Consider the following 24,583-nt stretch of genomic DNA (forward strand, 5'->3'; position numbering starts at 1 on the left):
ATGTGTGAACCTGGTGAGTGTGTTGGTTCAAATCATCTGAACAAAACAACCCAGAAAGTTTTCTTTTTTTAAAAAAAAAACCCCTACATTTTCCTGTTTCATCAAACCATTTGTTTGTATCCTGGCTTCTTCTGAATGGATTAACCATACTTTCCTGATCTGTATGAAATGGGAAAGTATAGTTAATGAAATACTTATTGGGTTCATGTGAAGCAAAAGAGTGAAGAGGCTGCATACATGGCCGCAAGCCTCATTCATATCTTAAATTTTATGAAGCCAAGATATGATCATCCTGTGATTTAAAAAGTACAGTACTGTCTGGTCACTCAAAGCAAAGCTCATCATGTGCTTCCTTACCCATCACCCTAGAAATGGGACATCATGCTCTTATGTAATATTTTAGCTCTAAAATGGGGGGGGGGGAGTTCCTGAATTTAATAACATTTTTATATTACGAAGAATTATATTTTCCAAAATAATTGAGCCATAGGTATGTGTTATTTATTTTCATGCATCAAACATGCATACATTGGCATTAAAATGATATGGAATTATGGAAGGCTGCACTACTAGATGGGTTTATTATACTTTGACTTCTTCTACACCAGCTACAGAGATTTGAAACACAGAATGATTTCAGTGATCACCAAACAATACCCAATTTGTATCTTGAAACTGTTCTTCTTACAAGAGATCTGATAATGCATACCACTTAAGATTTGTGGCATTCTACTGTATTATTATAATCAGCACCCATGGCATTGAGCTCGTTTTACAATACACAGTACAATGGCATACAGCTGGGTCTTAGCAGGTTTTAGACTTTATTAAACCATACAGTACAGAAATATGCTTACTCTGCTTTCTCATGCCTCAAAGGAAAAAAATGTTTTTATCATAAAATAAACTTCTGCATGATTTCATGCAACTTTATTGCCCATGAGAATAAAAATTAGAATAGAACCAGGAAGAATTGTGATGGAGATGAATTGTCCTCCACCCCCTGCTCCAAGTAGCAGAGTTCTTCTACCACCAGTTATCCTTTTCCACACTTTGCCCCCCCCCCTTTTTTTACACAATGTAAGCACAGGTGTGAATGATCCACAGAAGTCTTTTGGGATTCTGGAATGCTAGCAATAATCCCACAATGGTGTGGCGCATGTATGGTACTGAAAAGCACCATTATGATGGTGCCCTAATATCTGGAATGAGAAGCAGGTTTTGCCATTGGTCAACCCTAATACTTCATCCACTCCCCACCTCCCCAGGGTAGTTCAATTGAAACCATAGAAAAGCAAGATAAAACTACTTGATCTTTCTGTCAGGTAAAAACAGCTCTTCTCTTGGACTGAAAGTACTTGGAATTAATTCAAAGGTTGCTGGACTCTAGCTCTCAACAGCCTCAACCAGCGTGGCCAAAAGTCAGGTTTCATGAAAGTTCAGCAACATTTATTTGTTTATAAATATAAATAGTATCTCATCCTGTAGGTTCCCAAGGTGGTAAATGCACACAATAGACCCATTAGAATTAAGTCAAACACAATCAAATCACATTAAGTTAATAATAAAAAATAGTAGCAGCAGCAGCAGCATAAAAGATAGCCAGACCAACACACAGCCCTCTCCAAAATGCCTGTATGAATAAGGTTTTTAAGCAGTCTTTTAAAAGCCATCAATGAGGGGTAGCATAGGGAAGGAGTTCCACAAACGGGCTTACCGAAAGAAGGTCCTATCCCATATCAAGGTATGCTTGCCGATATGACCACGGGACTTGCATATTACAGGATCCAACCTTGCAGGTAGGGAGATAAGTGTTTCGTCAAGTAATTGGGTCCTAAGTAATTTAGGGCTTTGTATGTTAAAGTCAACATCCAGCAGGTCCATCAGAATGGAGAGGTTTGGCCTCCTCACATGTTAATTGAGGAAACATGGACCTAAAGGACAAGTAGGCAAAAGGAGGAGGCTTGAATAAAAAGGCAGAGGAGCTCAAATATGGATGAATTGAAAGGGAGGGCTCTGAAGAAGCTGCTTGGTATTTAAGGTCGAGAAGATCTGTATGCACTGGGGTTATGGGGCATGTGGGGAGATTGGAATCCTTAAAAGGCCAAGGGCAGAGTTGCTTAATGAAGTGGACCAGGTAAGGAGTGGGCTGAAAACTATAAGTGGAAATACAGTCATACTTTGAGTTAAATGTGCTTCAGGTTGAGCACTTTCGGGTTGCATTCTGCGGTGACCCGGAAGTAACGGAACACATTACTTCCGGGTTTCACCACTTGCGCATGAGCAGATGGTCAAAATGACGTCACACGCATGCACGGAAGCGGCAAATCGTGACCCACGCACTCACAGACGTGGGTTGTGTTTGCTTCTGCATGCGAACGGATCCCGTTCGTATCCAGAGGTACCACTGTATGGAGTTTTAAGAGCTTTAATGAAAACTAAGTAGCCAATTATTTGGCCGCAGGCTCCTAATATTCGAGACATAATTAAATTACAAAAGAATGCCAGCTTTTCCAAAGGTATCTCTAAGCTACACAGGCAGTGAACTGATTGTGTTAAAGTATTGCATTTTTTATTATGCATAGTGCTTTTTAATGTTTTGTCATAAAGTGTGGAAATATTTTTCCTTTTTTGCTGTTACACCTTGACACCATGTTTCAGCCACATTCAGATAAATTGAGCTGAGACTGACGGTTCCTTTGGAAATGAGCTGCTGTCAAGATCAGGAGGGAGCTGTTACTGTTCTTCCATTTTAATGCTTGAGCAGTATTAATGAAAATGTCTCTCTCTGGAGCTATAAAACATATTTACCTTTTTTGTGTGGAGGAGATTTACTGCTTCACATCAAATATTCTGTCATTTTAAAAATGTGTCTTAGATTTAATAGCTGTAACTCTTCAGTGTTTGAGTTCTGACTGTTAAGACTGAGAGGTTGTGTTGCTTAAAATAAATTGTTGTCCTTGGATGAGCATAAGTTGATGATGAGCCCATACCCCTTATCTCTAAATGAACATTACAATATTTGAACTTACATGAATGGAGCCTGCCAGAAACAGCCTGAATTAAGACAGATGTTTATTTTTCCAAGCTCCATTGCTACAGAGAGCTTGTAGCCCACAAAAAATAATCATATATTTCTTAAAATTATGGCACATTCATTGCTAAAGGGCAGGTTCAGAAATACTTACACTGATTGGCTGCTTATCTTATTGAGGTTAATATTTGTGGCTGCTTATCTTATTGAGGTTAGTATTTGTGGAAGAGAGTCCTATTTAGCTTCACTACATGTATAAAACTATTACCGTGGAGAGAATCATAACAATGTCAGTTGCAGTGGGTATTGCCAAATCACTCATTCTCTCTTTTTTTTTAGAAGATATTTATTAAAGTTTTCAAGATATTACAAAATGAAAAAAGAAAAAAGAAAAATACAAAATAAAGAACAGTTAAAAACAACTCAATCTTTCCATTACTTATTTTTCATTAGCTTGTTTCCCGGACCTCCTCGCGCCTCCCTTTTTTTGTATTCCAGTTCAGTTTGTTAGTTCAGCAAATCCTTCCCCTCTTTGTTTATCCTAGTCTTTAATCTTAAAATATTGTAACATTAAATTTTTACCTATTAGTAATCCATTTTTCATATTCCCTTATAGTATTACAGCTAAAAACCACTTAATTTCTATCCAACATCATTCTAACATTCATAAATTTTACAATATTTCTGTAAATAGTCTTTAAACTTTTTCCAATCTTCTTCCACCAACTCTTCTCCCTGGTCTCGGATTCTGCCAGTCATTTTCGCCAATTCCATATAGTCCATCACCTTCATCTGCCATTCTTCCAGGGTGGGTAAATCTTGTGTCTTCCAGTACTTTGCAATAAGTATTCTTGCTGCTGTTGTGGCGTACATAAAGAAAGTTCTATCCTTCTTTGACACCAATTGGCCGACTATGCCCAGGAGAAAGGCCTCTGGTTTCTTCAGGAAGGTATATTTAAATACCTTTTTCATTTCATTATATATCATCTCCCAGAAAGCCTTAATCCTTGGGCACGTCCACCAAAGGTGAAAGAATGTACCTTCAGTTTCTTTACATTTCCAACATTTATTGTCGGGCAAATGATAGATTTTTGCAAGCTTGACTGGTGTCATGTACCACCTGTATATCATTTTCATAATATTCCTCTTAGGGCATTACATGCCGTAAACTTCATACTTGTGGTCCATAACTGTTCCCAGTCAGCCATCATAATGTTATATCCAACATCTTGTGCCCATTTAATCATAGCAGATTTCACAGTTTCATCCTGAATATTTCATTTCAACAGCAAGTTATACATCCTTGACAAAATCTTAGTTTTGGGATCCAACAGTTCTGTTTCCAATTTTGATTTTTCCACCTGGGCCAAATCACTTGTTCTCTCTGTACCTTAGCACACTATATGATGTTTATCTGTGAATTAAGTGCACAGTACTGCAGGAAATGGTACACATATAAAATAGAGCGTTTAACTCTTGAACGTGACAAGTTTTGTTTCTTAGAATTGCAAAGGCAATGCTCTTCTTTTGCTAGATATCATAGTTAAAAAGTGACAATCAGGTAAGAGTACCTTGAATAAATTTTCAGCGGTGAGGCAGATTAGACATGTAGGATGGTTGGCACACAGTTGTAAAGAGGTGACTAAAATAAAAATGAAACCCCACCCCCCAATCACCCTCATTTACTCAATCAAAGTCACTATCAGAATTTACTCAGAAATTACTGTGGGGGGAATTCAACGTTGTAATATGGCAGTTCTTCCACTAGGGCAATCCCCTAACAGAAAATCTCTCTTCTCTCACCACATGCCATTCCAGGGACTCTCCCAGCCCCCAAGCCAATTTGGAGAGCAAGCCCCCAGCCCCCAATTTGGGTGGGGGAGCAAGGGGGAAACCCTCTGCACAAGCAGAAGTCTTTGTGCAGGGATTTATTAGTTGAATCCTGCCACGTGCATTAACATTTTTGCAGGTTTCCCTTTCCTTTGGCGGTGGGTCTGTTCTAAGGACATAAGAACAGCCCTGATGCCTCCGGCCAGGGACTTGTCTAGCCTAGTAATTTCCGCTGTAGCCATCAAGATGCCTATGGGAAGTCCTCAAGTAGGACATGAGGGAAATAGCTCTCTCCCACTGCTGTTCCCTAGCAAGCTGGTATTCAAAGGCATGCAGCATCTGTTCCTGAAGGTAGTATGCAGTCCTTAATAATCTTATCTTTGAGGAATTTGTCTAATCCCTTTTAAAAGCTGTCTGGGTTGGTGGTCATCACCACATCTTACAGTAATGAATTCCATAGTTCCAACTATTCACAGTCTGTCCTAAATCTTCTACCATTTGGTTACTTGGATGAGCCCAGGTTCTACTATTATTTATATGACAGGAAGTATAGCTTTTTAAAGTCCACTTCCTTCACAACATGCATAACTACGCTGCCCACACATTATGTCTCCCTTTCTTGTTTCCTTCCCCCTCTAAACTAAGAGTGCTCAAATAATGGTAACAGGGGGGTTGTTTCTGTCCCATGATCATTTCAGTTGCTCTTTACAGTACCTTTCCCAACTCTAAAATATACTTTTTGTGATACAGTAACCAGAACTATACACAAAATTCCAGGTGTGGGTGCACCATAGATTTGCACCTCAGGTTTACAATATTGACTAATGATCCCTAACATGGAATTCACCTTTATAACAGTTGCTGGACTCTGAATCAATGTTTTCATTGTGCTAAACATCACAACCCCAAGTTCTCCTTCCTGGTCAGTCACTGCCAGCTCAGACCCCATTACTGTATATACATCATGCATCACTTTACATTTAACATTGATCCACATTAGTCATGTTGTTCCCTATTCTCTCAGTTTGGAGTGCCTTGCAATCCCTTTTTTGATTTTGCTCCCTTAATAATTTGTCATTACTAGTAAACATGCCACTTCAGTGCTCAGCCCTAAGCCTAGATCATTTACTAAGAAGTTAAAAAGCATTGGTTCCAATCCAGATTCCTGGGGAAATAGAGATTCTTACATTCATTCATCCATTATAAGGGCAATCCATTTAGTCCTCCTATCTGGTTTTTAACTGATTAATATTGTAGTCTTCATAGAGGAAGATGCTGCAGTCTTCCTAATTTAGCTTGAAAGTCCATGTTGTATAACCTAAGAGTACTAGGTGACTTTGGGTCAGTCACTCTCTCTCCTCTAACCTGCCTTACAGGAACTCCTCAAAGGAAAGACAGGTTAAGGAATAATGTTTGCAGGTATTTGCAGAGCCAATTACAATTTCCATCTTGTCATGTGAACACACATTTAACTGCCTTGACATTGACTCCCTTTTATTTATTCATCTGATTGCCACTTTTTTATATATATAAATTTTTTATTGGTTTTACAAAAATTTTTAAACAATACAAACATATAAAAAGACATACAAACATGTATAATTTCATAACCTTTTTTTCATAAACCTCACTTCTCAGACTCCCCCATACCTCCCCTTCCTGCATCCCAATGTCCAAAATTATTTCAGCAACTTCTAAATAATTTTATCAAACATATGTCTTCCTAATCTTTCCTTCAACTTAATCTTATATCGCTGTAATCTCCCTTTCTTTCTCAAAACCTCGGCATTTAAGCATTCATCAACTTTATAATAGTTCTTAAGGTAGATTTTTAATTTCTTCCAGTCTTCTTCCGCCGTCTCTTTCCCCTGGTCGCGGATTCTGCCAGTCATCTCAGCCAGTGTCATGTAGTCCATCACTTTCATCTGCCATTCTTCCAGAGTGGGTAGATCTTGTGTCTTCCAATACTTTGCGATGAGTATTCTTGCTGCTGTAGTGGCGTACATAAAAAAGTTTCTATCTTTCTTTAACACCAATTGGCCGACAATGCCCAAGAGAAAGGCCTCTGGTTTCTTGGGGAAAGTACATTTAAGTACCTTTTTCATTTCATTATATATCATTTCCCAGAAGGCCTTAATCTTTGGGCACGTCCACCAAAGGTGGTAAAAAGTACCTTCAGATTCTTTACATTTCCAACACTTGTTATCAGGCAAATGATATATCTTTGCTAGCTTGACTGGGGTCATGTACCACCTATAGATCATTTTCATACTGATTGCCACTTTTTCTCCCAAAGGGCCATTAAAGCATCATACAACATATGAAATACAATATAATCAATACAAATACAACACAGCAGAAAGGTTTTTCAAACTGAACAGCTTAAAAGCGGTAAATTTTATGATTACAGTATTTTACAAATATTCGAGTGGGGAGCATTGTGGCATTTCCAACAGAGATAATCATACAGTATGACAGAGAACATGCTTTTAGGGTGCTGTAGGTTCCGGGTTCAGTTACTGGTGTCATAAGTTAAAAAGAAGATCAGGAAGTAGCTGATTTGTCCAGTTGAGATGGGCAAATAGTCTGACCTGGTATAAAGCAGTTTTCAGTGTCCCTACTGTCAAAAACACCTGATTGATCACAATATTTTGCATCAGAACCCAACCAAGTAAATTTCTGCAAAATCTTAATAAGGCCTCCTCCAGTGAATTTTCTTTTATTTTGTTTGTGTATTGTAATCCATTACTTTTTTGTCTGTTGATGGAAGAATATGTCAATATTTGGAGGTGTTGGTGCCAACTGTGCTTCTACCGATTCTGTGGCCAAAAATCTATTTCTATGAATCACCATTGGGCAACATGAGTCCTATGATGTTAAAATATGCATTTATGGAAAGCCAAAGCATCTGTTTTACATCCAGCATGCGTATGAACTGTATGTGAAAGTTTAAAAATAAGCATCAGCAAGGATGTTATATAGGGAAAAGTATCTACTCATATTTCTCTGTATCTGCTACTAGAATGTTAATCACATATGGGACATAAAATTTAACCCCAAAATCTTATGCACTGTGTTCTCTCATCTTTTAGGTGGCAATAATTGCTGGAAATTTTGAGCTCGCTGAATATATCAAGAATCACAAGGAAACTGATATAGGTATGTAATAAATATATATAAATCAGCATGTAAATTATGACTTCTAATCAATAAAGTTACTATATTCAGTTATAAGCAAAGAACATACATACATACTCATAGATGATTGTGACCAGTGGAGATACTAGATGTTTCCATTTTGTACATTTTGTAGTAACAATGGGTAATAATATCTAATGTTAACCATACTCAGAAAAGGCCTATTTAAAAAAGTGGACTTGTCCCTTGATTTTAATTTATCTACTCTGAGTATGGCTAAAGACTTTCTTCTTTCATTGGATATCCTCAATTATCAGCTGAAATATAATCTGGGGAGATGCTGTGCCATATTCTGTCATTTAGGGACTACTATAGAGTAGGGCATGGGTTAGAGCCTTCTCTATAGATGTTACACTGAAGAATGCTAAGGACTGTTTTGCTCAGTGTTTACTAAGTGGTAGAGGGGAAATGGCTGAAACATGCTTGTTTCACGAGATCTTTGCAGTTGTATCCTTTTCCATGTCATGGAGGTCCATGCTACCCTTATAAGCATGTTTCAACCATTTCCTGTTTTTACAGGAAATGTCCAATATATTACACAGCATCATATGTACACTTATTTTCCTGTGGGGTGGCAGTTATGAGTGCATGCTTCTGGCTCTCAGGGAACATTCGCTTCCATAAAGTCACATTAGCTGACCTTGATGCTCAAAAGGACAGAAAGATATGTAGCTGAGGCCTTTGGGGACATCATAGATCTGCTGCTGGGCTGACAGCCATGCTAGGAGTTAGAAGGGGTAGAAGATAAATTCTAGTATTGTTGTTGTTTAGTCATTTAGTCGTGTCCGACTCTTCATGACCCCATGGACCAGAACACGCCAGGCACTTCTGTCTTCCACTGCCTCCCGCAGTTTGGTCAAACTCATGCTGGTAGCTTCGAGAACACTATCCAACCATCTCGTCCTCTGTCGTCCCCTTCTCCTTGTGCCCTCCATTTCCCCCAACATCAAGGTCTTTTCCAGGGAGTCTTCTCTTCTCATGAGGTGGCCAAAGTATTGGAGCCTCATCTTCACAATCTGTCCTTCCAGTGAGTACTCAGGGCTGATTTCCTTAAGAATGGAGAGGTTTGATCTTCTTGCTGTCCATGGGACTCTCAAGAGTCTCCTCCAGCACCACAATTCAAAAGCATCAATTCTTCGGTGATCAGCCTTTTTTATGGTCCATCTCTCACTTCCATACATCACTACTGGGGAAACCACAGCTTTTACTATACGGACCTTTGTTGGCAAGGTGATGTCTCTGCTTTTTAAGATGCTGTCTAGGTTTGTCATTGCTTTTCTCTCAAGGAGCAGGCGTCTTTTAATTTCGTGGCTGCTGTCACCATCTGCAGTGATTATGGAGCCCAAGAAAGTAAAATATAGTCTGACTGTACTTGGAATTCCATTCACTGGTGATTGCACTTCAGATACACCTCATGAACATTAGGCAGGAACTTCACTATGTACAGTAATGCCCTATCTTACATGGGTGTTTGGTTCCAAGGGTTCCATGTATACATGGAAATGAGGCAGGGGCGGGGCAAGGTCCACTTGGGGCACTGGATCTGGAAGTCAAGAGATGCCCTTGTGGGATCTCACAGGCCATTCCCATGCTGATACCACCATCAGGTCACAGTGTGGATAGAGTGACCATAAAGACACAAATCTTAAATTAAAGTTAATATAAACCCTCCCATTGTCCAAATAGGGTCCCACATGAATTGAATGTAGCCAGGACAGCGAGGTCTAAAACCATTGTGTAATAGACGGTGGGTATTTATCCTTCTGGGCTTTAATACTTACACTTCACCGTAAGGGCTTGCAATCTACATCTGTTTTCCATTTGTTAAGCCTTATACTACAGAGATAAAAGCAGATGAATACCTGAAAATATCAAGCATTTTGCCAATACAAAATTGATATGATTAACAACTTCAGACAAAAGGAATATATCACTGGACAAGCCCTCATCCTATATCTCAAGGAGGTTATTTTTGTGTTTGCATACATCGGGATGCACTGTTAGATTTCCATTCCTTCATTATTTATCCTTAAAAAAAAATGGGATCCACCTTTCCACTAAATGGTACTCAAAGACGTGGGGATACAGGGCATAGCCCGTAACTGGTTGTGCTCTTTTATCTCTGGTCGGGGACAGAGGGTGGCACTAGGGGGGAAAATGTCGTCACGCCACTCCTTGATGTGTGGAGTGCCGCAGGGCGCAATTCTCTCCCCAATGCTTTTTAACATCTTTATGCGCCCCCTTGCCCAGATTATCCGGAGCTTTGGGCTGGGCTGTCATCAATATGCTGATGACACTCAGCTCTATCTGCTGATGGATGGCCATCCTGACTCGGCCCCAGACACACTGACCAGATGCTTGGAAGCTGTGGCTGGATGGTTTCGTGGGAGCCGATTGAAACTAAATCCTTCGAAGACAGAGGTCCTATGGCTAGGTCGGGATAGCATGGGGATGAGGGACCAACTCCCTTCTCTTGCGGGGGCCCAATTAGTGCCATTGCCTTCCGTTAAGAGTTTAGGTGTAATCCTTGACGCCTCCCTTTCCATGGAGGCGCAAGTCACAGCAACAGCCAAGGTGACATTTTTCCACCTTCGCCGCATCAAGCAGTTGGTCCCTTACCTTTCCCGCCCCGACCTGGCCACAGTGATCCACGCGACAGTCATCTCCAGGCTTGACTACTGTAATTCGCTCTACGCGGGGCTGCCCTTGAAACTGTCCCAGAAACTCCAGCGGGTACAGAATGCTGCAGCGAGGCTCCTCACGGGGTCTCTGCCATGGGAGCATATTCATCCAGTGCTTTTCAAGCTGCACTGGCTCCCGGTGGAGTACAGGGTCAGATTTAAGGTGCTGCTTTTGACCTTTAAAGCCCTTCATGGCCTAGGACCCTCATACCTACGGGACCGCCTCGCCTGGTATGCCCCACGGAGAGCCTCAAGGTCCATAAATAACAACACCCTAGTGGTCCCAGGCCCTAAGGAAGTTAGATTGGCTTCAACCAGAGCCAGGGCCTTTTCAGCACTGGCCCCAACTTGGTGGAACGCTCTGTCTCATGAGACCAGGGCCCTGCAGGATCTGATTTCTTTCCGCAGGGCCTGTAAGACAGAGTTGTTCCACCTGGCCTTTGGATTGGAGCCAATTTGATTCCCTCCGCCCCCCTTTTTCTTTTTTCTTTTCCTTCTCCTGCAATGAGGCTTCATTTTAATATTTTAATGTTCCATTATTTTAATGTTGTATTTTATTTTTGTTTTTAAGTTGTAATCACTCATCTTGTTTTTATTATTGCTTGTAAGCCGCTCTGAGCCCGGCCTTGGCTGGGGAGGGCGGGGTATAAATAAAAAATTATTATTATTATTATTATTATTATTATTAAAGTGACTCACAATACAAACAAAATATAATTGTTGGCATCCATCTGTCTCAAAAGACGGTGGAATGCACCTCTGGGAGTGAATTGAAACCGGTGCTTTAGCAGCACCAAAGTGACTTTCCTGGGGCACAAGTCTGGGCAGTGTATATGGAGGTCCTGGGCTGCCCAGACAACAAGACCTCCCTCTTGGCCTCGCTCATGTGGTCCAAATGAAAACAGAGCAATATGTTTGGCACCAGCTTGGCTGCAGGAGTTGCCAGAAGAAGGCATACCAGGCGCCATCCAACGATCTTAGGGACTCCACTCTGGATTTGTGTAGGGTTTACTCTTTAGCCTTGTCTTCTCCTGAAGATATCCTGCAAGACACCCAGCAGAGGTTTCCCTTCTCGTAGATGGGCTACCTTCTCAGGTTGATGAGCCCCATCTACCCCTCACTTCCCTCTACAACACATGCAGTAATTGCCTTCTTGATCATTAGACCCACTATTGGTTTCATCCGCTCAATCTGCCATAGCTTGTTTTTGCATGCAGGGGAAGTCCCTAACTCATCGAGAACCATCGGCCACCTTTGCCTGATTTAGCTGGCCAATCAAAGCCATTTCCAGGGTATGGCCACTGTCACATGCTGACAGCTTCTAGAAGCCACAGGTGTTAGGTAAGTGCAGGGTGCGGACCAAATGTGTTCACCACCAGAGGTACTATCCCTCCTCTAACATCCCATATACTCCTAAATGCAATAAAACGCAAAGTAAAAAAGATACATGTCAGGTAAAACCAATAAAAAGAACCACTTAAAACCAGTTTCAACATATATAAAATATTTATGAGCCAAAGGTTTATCTTAATATTATTATATTTGCCTCCTGGAGAAAATTCATTACAGACAGGACTATCTGAGCCTCCTTTGGAACGAGTTATCAAGACACTTTCTCAAGTTCTACCCAACGTGCTTCAGATGTTGATGGAACAGACAGAAGGACCTCTCTCAAGATCATAAAACCAGGCTAAGAACTTAAGGGAGAATGTGGTCTTTCAGATAACCTGGCCCCGAATCATGTAGTGCGCTGTGTTTCATAACCACCACTTTGAATTGTGTCTGGAACACGTCTTCAGTATCTGCTGATAATTATCCTCAGTCAGTCTTGCATCATAGTCTGTACTGAGGTTTGCTTATACAACAATTAGGTTGTATCCCAGGACACACCTCTCTCTCTCTCTCTCTCTCTCTCTGTGTGTGTGTGTGTGTGTGTCTGTGTATGTTGTGTCAAAGAAAAACACAACCCTGAGTAGCAGTTCCTTATCCTAAACATTTGCGCAACTCACAGTACCATCCTGCAACAGGGACATAACATCAAGGGGCCTGTTTGAAGGAACTTCTATCCACCCCACCTTTCTCAACGAGCTTCTCCTCTGTGACCTCTTTAGGGGCTCCTTGGGTAAAGAGGTGGAGCTAGGAGATCCCATGAGTGCCTCTCCCATTTTGAGGGGCAAATTACATCTAAATAAGCCCCTTGATTGGGGTATTTCATTACCAGTGCACTTGTTACACCCCATTTCCAGTACTTAATGGGAAAAGGATTGGAATAGAATCCCTTGCCCTTTAAGAAATGAATTCTTATATCATTAACACTTGTCAGTTTCATATTTGATCAAATTCTTCATTGGAACGATAAGAGGCAGGGGCAAAAAGATAAAATATTAAGACTGAAAGTCACATTTCAAGGTAATTTATTTTATGACATGATTTGAAAGAACAAGACATCTTTATTGTTTACTGACATTCAGGGAGTGAAAGGTATCCAGTTAATCTGTCACAAATTTCTTTTACACACATTTGTATTTCAAGCATCACACTGAACACAACCTATCACCTTGCATTCTTCAAATCTTATATTCCCAGTAATAAGCTTTTATAAACATTTCTGATATATTGGAGCATTTTCTAAAATAACTGGGCACTGTCAATTGTTGTTGAGATCTGTAAAGATCTTACAGTTCAGTGTCTGTACAATACCATTTTATTTTTGTGCTGAAAACCAACATTGCATCTTTGAACACTGCAAGGCTTTAACAAACTGTCCAGCAGCTAAACCCCATTGATTGACATGTATTTGCCCTCTTCTTACTGCAATTAGTTGCAGCATTTTATTTTTATTTATCTATTTATTTTTATTGAAGACTGAAGGGAAAGTAATGGATTAAAAGCTGTGATGAATAGAAAAGTTAATCCCTGATTGTTTTCATCCAGTCTACAGCTGTCTGCAAGTAAATGAGCACAGAAGGTTTAGAAAGCATTTGCTATACAGCTTTTACTATGGCTTCTATAGGATGGAGATACAAAAAACTCGCAATAATATATATAGGAATCTTGAAGGTCTTTTTAAATACAGCTATGCACATATTAAATATGCTGCGAACTGAGAATCCTCTACTTGGATAACCTATTTTTAAATCTTTTTATTTTGTTTTGCCTTGGCTCTTTGTGGTGAGATGAATTATCAGATGGATTAAATGACATGGGTTGTTCTTCCTCAAGTGAACAAGGTTTGTTTTATCGTTTACCTTCTCCTTCAGCAGCTCTGAAGATAGAAACAAGAGGGGTTTTATTTTTAAATATGAAACACATTGAGGTGGTGGTGTGTGAGTTTTGGGTAGTTGATTAGCAGACTAACTAATACTTGGATACTGTTGCTAGGCTTCAAGTCAGAGTTCTTGTATTCCTCTATAATTATGCAGAGATGTGTATATGTGATGGTTTGTGGGTGTTTTCAAGCATATATTTTTTGTAATTTAATTTTTTCTGTGTGTGTAGATACCAAATGGCTGCTGAGCTTATTCTGTACGTTGTGTGCTTTTAGTATGGCATTTGCTTTGGAATAAAGAAAAGTATGTTGGTTTTCCAGAAATCAGGACAGTCGACATGCTGCATAAAATGGAAAATGCATTTTGTTTATATTTTGAACAAATAGGCAATGGTGCCGTTTATCTCTGTTTGCTTTTCAAGCAGTTATTCTGAAACTGGTGTGATTGAGGTCAATACTGTTGATTCCTGAGCAAGAATTTAAATGAACTGCCATCTGGTTTAATTCTACCATTTATTTCTGGCTTTTTAAAACGAACTGTTCAGCATTGAGGTTTTTTCTTTAAAAAAATCAGATTCTTGCAGACTGTTGTATATGTTTCAGTTTAAAAAGCAAACAGCTTTAAGCAAACAAAAACCACAAACACTATAGGAACATTAAATAAAAAGGAATATAAATCCCTGAGACAGTGAGTAGCATGTGTGAGTGGCTCTATTTTTATCTTGCCTTGCTTAATAGAACTAAAAAGGGGAGCAGGAACAAGCATGTATTGTAGCCATGTTCATTCACCATTTCAGTTATGAGTAATCTTAACCTTTATATATATTCTACAAAGAACTTCTCATGTAAAGTGCATTTTTAAAATAATACTAACCAGAATAATAGTCCTGAAATCTTCATGGTTTTATGTTTAGTGCAATATGTTATGAATCTAAAAACTTGTCAGTTTTGTCATATGTGGTTCTTTAAGGATAATCTTTTCCAACTTCTATTTTGAGCCCAGGAGTACCTACCCCCCCCAAAAAAAGTAACATCCATAGGCAAGCACAACCTCAATATCTAAAATCAGTTCTATGTATTTCAATAGAGTACATGAATATTTCCAGTTATGCATCAATATAATTATAAATGCATGCAATTTATTTGGCGTGTCAAAACATACATGTTAGGTAGCCAAGCTGGAAATTAGATATTTGTTCTTATTTTGCATAGTAACATTCAGGATTTGAGAAAGGTGCCAAAGTTCCTCTGCATTGTTCACGGCCTGTATCATTTATGCTTTGTTTATTATATTTTGATCGTTCCCTTCTTTTGAGCAGCTCAGGGTGGTGTTCATGTTCCTCCCACATTTTATCTTCCCAATAATCTTTTGAGTTAGGTTAGGCACGGTGAGAGTCATTGATCCAAAACCATCCAGTAAGGAGGGATTTTAATATGGGTCTTTCTGGTCTGTCACCAAACCATACTGACTATCACGTTTTACAACATACTCTATGAATTAAGTCATTGCCTTTTTGGCACTTGAGGCAAACCACAAAATGCCCCTACTTTGGCCAGAGAAGACTGGGTGAGTGAAGATTTATATCAGGAACAAGGGCAGGGGAATCAAATCAATCTTGCCTGGCAGTTGAAGTGGGACTCAAAAGAAAATTGCAGAAGGGAAAGGGGCCCATTCTGAATCATGCTGGGCGGGGCAGGAGACGACCAGCAGGGCCTCCTATTTGCTGAGAGGCTGCAGTAGAGGCAGCATTGGGGGAGCACTGCCAAGGAGGTAGCAGTCCAGCTTCCAAGGAGTACGCCACAAACATTGCTGCTACCGTGGCAGTGGCTACAGCAGCCGGTGATGCCTTCTTTGGAGGCTTCATCTGCTTCCCCTGTGGATCCTGCCACCTGAGGTGGTTGCCTCACCTTATCTCAGGGTTGGGCTGGCCCTGAGTCTTTAGATGCAGCCATGGGCACTGCAGCTTCCACACTTGTTACCTCTGACCTTTCTCTCCCCACAGAACCCTGTCAAGGGGAGGGATGGTCAATTCCTTTGGTCATGGGAGAGTTGGCATGCTTAGGGTTACAGTCAAATGAGATGTGACATGATAACTCCATCAAGTTTAAACGTGGGCTTGTCCCACTTATTGAGTGGCGTCCAGTTGAGTGGCACAGCTGAGGAAGAGCAGGTCCATAATTTTGAGATCCTCCAGAATCTTCTGTTGGCTTCTGAGGCATACGTAGCCTCAGTCATGTGGAGTAACCTCATAATTAAATTATTGTAACATGCTTTACGGGGGGCTAACTTTGAAGACTTTTCAGGAACTACAGCTGGTGGCAGAATATGACCGCCTTATTGCTGATAGGCTTAAGGCAAGCTGATCATATAACACCGACCCTGGCACAGCTACGCTGGCGGCCTATACATTTCCAAGCTCATTCAGCATGCTGGTATTGACCTATAAAGCTCTGTACAGCTCATAAGCGCAATATCTTTTCAAGCATCTCTCCTGCTGTAAACCTACCTGGGCATTTTGGTCTTCATATGAGATTCTCCCCTGAGGAAAGTCAACAAGGGAGAGGGCATTTTCAGCTATGGTTCCCCCATGGTGGAATGCTTCATTAATCATTAACATCATTTTTGGTGCCAGGTAAAATCTACAGTATGATCACTTCTTAAGCACATTCAACTTGTGCAATTTCACCTATATGTTATTTGAAAGCTGACTGGTTGAAATCCTTCAAGTTATATGTGGCACTGGCATGTTGAGAGAACCTTGCTTGAGAAGGAGGAGGAAGAAGAAGAAGAAGAAGAAGAAGAAGAAGAAGAAGAGTTTGGATTTGATATCCCGCCTTTCACTCCCCTTCAGGAGTCTCAAAGCGGCTAACATTCTCCTTTCCCTTCCTCCCCCACAACAAACACTCTGTGAGGTGAGTGGGGCTGAGAGACTTCATAGAAGTGTGACTGGCCCAAGGTCACCCAGCAGCTGCATGTGGAGGAGCGGAGACACGAACCCGGTTTCCCAGATCACATGACTACCGCTCTTAACCACTACGCCACACTGGCTCTGGCAGAGAGCTTAAAAACTCTTCGCGCCAGAGTTTCCCAGATCAAAAAGAGCTTTTAAACTCTATCTTGCTTTCCAAGATATCTTGCTTGGCCTGGAATGCTCCTGTGAGATATTTGAGGAACTTGCATGTTCCCATGAGATCTCGTGAGAACATTCTGGGGCTTATGGAGGCAGCACACTGGTTCCGGAAGCCCTGGGATGCCCTGGGGGGAGGGGGGGTTTCCAAAGGCTTGAGTACACATGGAACCCTTGGAAGCAAACCCTGTGTAAGATGTGGTTATACTGTATTTGATGGATTATATAAACTGTACTCTTGCTTATTGATGAAACGTTTTCTGCGGCTTACATTTTCTTCCATCTTCTAGGTTTATTTTATAGGTTTTCTAATGGTTTTATTGTAAAGCATTGTCTGGTTTTATGCAATGCCTTTGGCTTTTATTTTCTGGGTTAGTTGTGTAGAGACTTTAAAAATATATATTTAAATGACTAGCAGTGCAAATAAATAATGTTACGGTCTCCCCCATTTTATCTCCTTGCAGCTCCTCTGTCCAGACACTCCTCCCAGTAAGAGTTACTGGAAGTAATGTCTTGTGCTCTATAGACCCTTTTATCTCTCTACCTTATGCAGATCATATCTCAGGATCTGCTCTTACCTTGCTGGTTTCACCAACATTTTCTAATTAGATCATCAGCAAGTCAGTCTTGTAGCTGGCTGCTTTACTTTCTCAATGTAGAGCTTTGGCCAAAATTAAATAAGGATTTTCAGAAGCATTCTTTTTCTTAGTGCCTTTGTTAGATTCAGTTATTGTTACTTCTTACTATATATGCGCCTTAGAATAATGATAGAATAATACAGTGCTGAAGCACACACACACACACACACACACACACACACACACACACTACTGGAAAGAATTGAGCAAGAGGGATTTCTGGACCTCCCCCTCTATAACTTATCTCCTTACTCCTTTTGCTCTGCAAAATTTTGTAGGTAAAAACTCAGTTTAGCCCTAACTGCAATAATAATATGTATCACAATAAAGAAAAGGCACACAAGGCAAGGAGATAACTTGTGTATCTCTAAGCGAAACTATAAAAAAGATGAAACTTGGGAATATAAAGGATGAATAAAAAAGCAAGGTATTTTGGAAAGAAAAGTGTAGTAGCAATCTGAGTAACTTTTTCTCTGTTGTGGCTGTGAAATTGTTTAAATGTCAGCTTGTATGGGGGAAAACTTTATTCTGTAGGTTTGCAATTTATTACAAAATAGAAATATATACAGTAGAAGAAATAGGAAAGAGAGTGAACAACCAATACAGTAAGCTAAATAGGAAATCACATGTGACTGTGATGTTTGTTCAAGGTATAAAATTATTATTTTCATAAGAAATGAGTTTTCAGTAAAGATTTATTATGTAGTTTAGGTGTGTGTTGAATTTTTAAAAGGTTTCTGCTGGGCACACAGTCCATCACTGGAAAGTGTTTAAACAAAGAAACACCCCACGAATAGGTTTTTAAAGAAATCTTTCCGTCGCAATTGAATAGCTAAGGCTTCTGGCTGCTTACTAAGAGAAAACATCAACCCCTTTTAAAAGGCCCATCAAGTCTCACAGTGAAATTTAAGATGGCAAGAAGTAAAGGTCTGCTGTGAGGCACCAGTTATTTTTATGCTTGGTGATGGTCCGCTGACTCCAGAGAGCACAGGATTAGTAACAAAGGAATTTCTGGGCTTCAGCTATTTGAGGACATTGGGGCTTTGAGCAGTTCTGAAATTTTAATTATTCCCTGCAATAATTTATTATGAAAGTGGCAGTGATAACTTCATAGGAAGTAATGAATGCCCCCCCCCCCGGCAACAGACTTTTGTTTCCAAGAAAAATGGACTTTACACAAAAACAAGGTGGGGATAGATTTGCAATGAAGGGATGAATCAAGAGAGACAAAGGTAGGTTAGGAAGAACAACAATATGAGCTGTATTGTCTGCATTTCTTTTGGATTAACATGGGAGAGTGCTGTTGTGCTCAGGTCCTTCTTTCAAGCTTCCCATAGGTGTATCGCTGGCCACTGTGAGAACAGAATGCTGGACTAGAAGGTCCTTTGGGCTCATGCAGTAGAATGCTTATGTTGTTCTCATATATTTTCAGTGTACCTTTTCAGTGCCTTGGTATTTTTATTGGCCCATCTTTGAAGCACTACATTGACACCGGCCCTTAAAATAATAATTATTTATTATTATTTATTCAATTTATACACCGCCCTCTACCCCGAGGTCTCAGGGCGGTTCACAAATAAGACCACAACATATAAAATCAAACCAAAAACAATAATCCAATAAACCCCACCCCCCAAAAAGATCCACATTCTAAAAGGGTGTTGGATGGCAATAAGATCAACAAAAGGCTTGGTTAAAAAGGAACATTTTTGCCTGGCGCCTAAAGGTGTATAATGAAGGCGCCAGGCGAACGTCCCTGGGGAGAGCATTCCATAGATGGGAAGCCACTGCAGAGAAGGCCCATTCTCATTTTTCACACTCTGGACCACTCAAGGAGGTGGCAAACAAAGGAGGGTCTTGGAAGATGATCTCAGGGTCTGGGTAGGTTCATAAGGGAAGAGGCGGTCCTTGAGGTATTGTGGTCCTTCCTTCCTTCCTTCCTTCCTTCCTTCCTTCCTCCCTCCTTTTGTCAAAAGACCACAGGGCAGGTTACAGTATAGAACACCAATGTCAATGCCATAGCATTCTATCTATACAACATAAAAAATCAAAGCAGTTATATAAATACAGTTGTAATAATAAATGCATAATAAAATATGGTGATATAAAATAGAACATGGTGCAGGGGTTTGATGGTCATGGTTTTCTGATCCCAGACATGTAATCATCAATTTGCTGAGCACTGGCAAGAGGATGAGCACTGAGACAGTATATAACAGTGCATTTGCTTTAAAGTGAGATATGGAATTTCAAGAACTGTACATTTCCAATACAGGCCATGGGCATTGTTTAGATTTCTCAATACATGAGAAATTCTAGGCCAAGTGCAACCTAAGGCAGCAGGCAGCTGACCCACTGAACACCCAAGAACATGCATATAATCTTTTCCTGTTTCAGATGCCATAGCCTCTATGCCATCACGAATCCTGTTTTGCAAAAAGAAGTGAATTGGGGGGATTATGCAGATGGATATCCCCTGTATCACTTTCTATTGCAAACCAGAAGTGATTGGGAAGATGAAAATAGTTGCTAGAACAATATTCACATCAGAACCAGTGTTTCTCCATGCCTTATTGGAATAGGATTCACAAGCAAGCTGCCGGTCACAAGAAAGAAATGACAAGAAAAGAAAGCTATAGTGTGGTGGTACAAAGAGCGAGGCATGTGATTCCGTTGTAATTACAGTGTTGAAAACACTTCATGTACAATGCATTATCCCATTTCAGTCCTTACAGTTAAGTTAGAACTCTTATTGAAAGGTGTTTCCTGCTTGGCAGGGGGTTGGACTCGATGCCCCTTGTGGTCTCTTCCAACTCTATGATTCTATGATTCTATGAATTATTAATAATAATAACAATAACCCTTTAAGGCCAGTCAGCATTATTACCCACAAACTGCAGGTTGAGGAGCTGAGGCTCAGAAAGAAAAAGTGTTTTGCCTGTGCCTACATAGTGAGATAATGGAAGAAGTGTGATTTGAACCAGAGGCTTCCTAATCTGCACCTCATGGTCTTTCATGGTAAACTGCATCAACATAGAGGAGGAGAACATTGAGGTGCTGGTTTTATAAATCCTTGTCATCCCACTGTAGATGATGGTTAGCTCAAATAGGCTCAGTTTTCCAGTGTGAACATTCAAGAATTAGCCCCCTTCATGTGTTATATGCCCAAAGAAGGAGATTTGGGTGCATGCTGTTGCCACTGATCTTGCTGCCATCTCCAGAATGCTCCTGGTGTCCACATGTTGAGCTCAGACATCTGGAAAAGCAAAGCATACACATACAGAGTTCTTCAGATGACATTGTACAATACATTCTTGCCAAAGAGTACAAGCTTGCTTCCATTTCACCCTCCTCCTCTGGGATCACCTGGGCTCAAAGGCTCCATTTTGAGATGGAAGTGTTCCGCCCTCTACCCACTGTCCTGGGAACTGCTGGAAGGACTAATGCTTAATCTTACTCCACTTCCTAGTTCAATCAAGACAAGGCTGGGAGCGGATTCACCTAATGTTGGCAAGGACATCCACTTGCACAATGGGGCTCCCCTCCCCTCCCTCACGTACAACCCGAAATTGGCTTGGAGGGGGCTGTCAGATAAGCCCCTAGAAGAGTACACATTTGGAGAAGATGGAGGGTTATTTTGTCTTGCAAGCTGAAATGCTTGCATGGTTGGAATGTTCAACAAAGTGCAGCATTGAATTCATGGCTATATCACTTATCCATTGGCTATTGAGAGCCCTGAGTTTTTGCATGATCGCTCAGGTCGTACTGTAACACAACCACCTGGGGTGAAACACATCCCCTTGTCATGTTGAAAAAGATCACCACTGTCTCTTTTGTTCACCTGGAAACCACCCTTAAGAGGACATCCCAGTCTTCTTGTGCTTGGCTTTTAAAACTGATTTTAGATCCTCAAAATCAGGGTGATTTCAAGAGTAGCCCTGCTTGCTTTTGAAATGCCTTTATTAGGCTGCCCATCTCTGCACTGCCTGCTGCAGCAACCGTTGCCCAGGGAAGGCTTGCTGCAGTAGACGAAAGCCTGTTCTTTCCACCTCCTCCTTGTAGATACTAAGGACACTTGCTTCCCTTCCCTTTAATGAAGGAGAGGTTTAAGTCTCCCTCTTACCAGCTTTCCAGCCTCTTATAGTTCAGCTCTCCTTCATCGGAGTGCTGTGCCTCGCTTCTTGACAGTTGAGAGTTAGTGCGACAGCCACTCTGCCCAATTCTTAGACAGTGTGGACTTCAGCTGAGTTGCTCCTTTGGAGGGTTGAGGGGTACTTTAGAGTGGCTTTTTTCACTCGCTTTATACTGTCTGCTTTGTAATTTTAATTTGGCTGATCTGTTATTTTGGTCATAGCTGGCAGCGAGTGCAGGCAGGTGGCATCAGGTTGATCAAATTGCAATGGCAGGCACCTGGTGACATCTCTCTGTTAGTCACTGACATCCCTCATTGCCAGATAGTTCAGGATGTAGAGATGACAGCCCCTTTGGTGCTACATGGCTGTGTACATGTCATACATTTAAAGAGCACCCCCCTAAAGCATCCTGGGAACTGTAGTTTGTTAAGCACACTGGAATCTTTAGCTCTGTGAGGGGTAAACCATGGTCCCCAGGATTCTTAGGGGGTGCTTTAAATGTATGCAGTGTCTGCAGTCCTAGTTTGCTGAAGGCTGTCAAGCATGGGTATGGTGGAGCAGCAAAGCCTCAGCTCAAGTTGGTGGGCTGGCTGTGGGGTTCAGGTCAGCCAATAGAACCAGGTGGATTTGGCCAGAAGGTTTGTGGGGGGTGCAGTGGAAAACAATCCATCAGTCTCTGAGGGTGTGTGTTTTGGTGGGTGGGGGTTTCCTACTTGCACTTGTGCATGTTCTGCTGACTCTTGCAGATCCTGGTTTGAGCCTTGACACCCCTGGCCTCATTCCTTGCTCTCTCATCCATTGTAATCTGCTGGAAAAGACATAACGGGGGTTCCTGTTCCATGAAAAAGGATTCCCTCAGTGTTTGCCAGGCCTTCCTGTTTCACTTGGGTTTTATTTTTATGCTCTCATTGTTTAACTTGTGCTTTATTGGATTTGTAATTATGTTTTATAATGCTGGGTAATCCACTTTGGATTGTACAATAAATAAATAAATGACTGGCACCAAAATACATTTCTGACAAACTCTGTAGAGTTACATTCAAATAGCATATTTTGGAAGAAAATGCAAGTAGCGTAAAGACAAATTTCATATTCTTGTTCTTAGTAACTTTTGTTTTCTGCTGCTCTCTCTTGGGGCAGAGAACTGTGCTTTTTCCTGTAGTGAAGGAAGGGGGTTCTGTGTGAGCTGTCACTATGCAACTCTCCAATGGCAGGAAGTCAAACTTTTGTGAGGGTGCACTTGGTGAGCAGGACCACCCCATAACCAGCTCAATTCTCTGCCAGCTCCACTGCAAGTTGCTCTTGCCGGCAGCTCTAGGCATGGCAAAACAGGGAAAATTGGAAAAACCTCTCCCTTCCCAGGGCTGCCAGCTTGGAGAATGGAGGCATGTCAGGCTGCAGTTGTGCAGAAAGACCAAGCGGTCCCTTGGATGGTGGCTTTCCCTGGCCTTAGAGAGGGGGCACTCATTCAGGGAGCAGCTACGAGTGCCGATAACCACCATCACAAGCCTCTCAGATTGGGGAGCCCACACAGAAAATCAGTATGCCCAAGGGATCTGGTCCATGGAGGAAGCCAGTCAACCCATAAATTGGTTGGATCTCAGAGTGGTCAGACTGGCTCTCCTCCATTAGAAGAGACTGGTGGAGGGCAAGCATGTGATGATCTGTTCCGACAACATTGCTACCAATATAGTACCAATGCAATGCTACTATATGCAAGGAATGCATGCTCCCTTACAGGGTCCATTAGGGCCTCTTAGGACCCCAGGGAACAGAGTGGTATATCCCACTGTGGGACTGCTGAGTTCTTTTCTCCTAACAAGTTGGTCTCTTTTCCTTCCTGTTCTGTTGTTTATTTTGGGGCTATTCAGTTACTTGCGTAAGCACAAACTGAACCGGTGAGGGGGCTGCCCTGCTCACCAGGTGTACTATCTCAAACGTTTGCCTTCTGGCCAGTGGAGAGGTGGGCTGCGATAACCCACAAAAGATCCCCTTCCTACAGAGAAGGAACATACGACGTTCACATCTGTGATAGATTAAAATTGTACATTATTTTGGCTGGTTCTTTTATTGATCTGAAAAGGAATACGTCTATATGGTTAAAGTTTATAATTGATTGAGAGACTGGTTCTGCCTTCTGTCTTTTAAATGTTTATAATTAAAACTTAGGTTTTAAAATTCTTCATAAATGTACGGCATTTGTCAGTGCATATTATTTACCAACTTTCTCTAAGATGTACTATTCTGACATCTTATTCTGTGATCATTGCTGACAGATGGTTTGGCCACACTTTTAACATAAGTAATGGCATTGTGCCACTAGCTATTAATTAACATTTGAACCTGGATACAAAGTAAAGGTAGCATGCAAATAAGTGAGTTAAAGGGAACAAGTAAGTAAGTTATAGAGAATACTGTACACTCTTAACTTGCTAGTTTGCATCTTTAGTGTATAGGAACCGCTGTGTGTTCGAATCTGCTTTCAGAACTTCCTTTATTTAACATACCGTGGTATCATCACCAAAAGACTGGCCATGATCCAGAGGGAATGAGGCGTGTACCGTGCATCTGATTTTACTCCAGAGCTTTTCAAAGGAGAAATTTTTTGGGGGTGTGTGTGTGTGCATTGGTGGAGGTCACTAGATACATGCACCAAAATCATTTCTCTTTAGA

General features: G+C 41.1%; 1 protein-coding gene across 5 annotated transcripts in view; it reads left to right on the forward strand.

Annotated features, from left to right (window-relative positions):
- Positions 1 to 24,583, forward strand: part of SHANK2 (SH3 and multiple ankyrin repeat domains 2) — a 354,487-nt gene that overhangs the window by 93,679 nt on the left and 236,225 nt on the right. For all 5 annotated transcript variants that reach the window (XM_082223286.1, XM_082223288.1, XM_082223283.1 and 2 more), the window contains exon 10: positions 7,957 to 8,023. In XM_082223286.1, coding sequence (XP_082079412.1) covers positions 7,957 to 8,023 — 67 coding nt within the window. The remainder of the gene's footprint in view (positions 1 to 7,956; positions 8,024 to 24,583) is intronic.

Source organism: Podarcis vaucheri, assembly GCF_965113315.1.
Source record: "Podarcis vaucheri genome assembly, chromosome: 1".
In the NCBI taxonomy this organism is placed as follows: Eukaryota; Metazoa; Chordata; class Lepidosauria; order Squamata; family Lacertidae; genus Podarcis; species Podarcis vaucheri.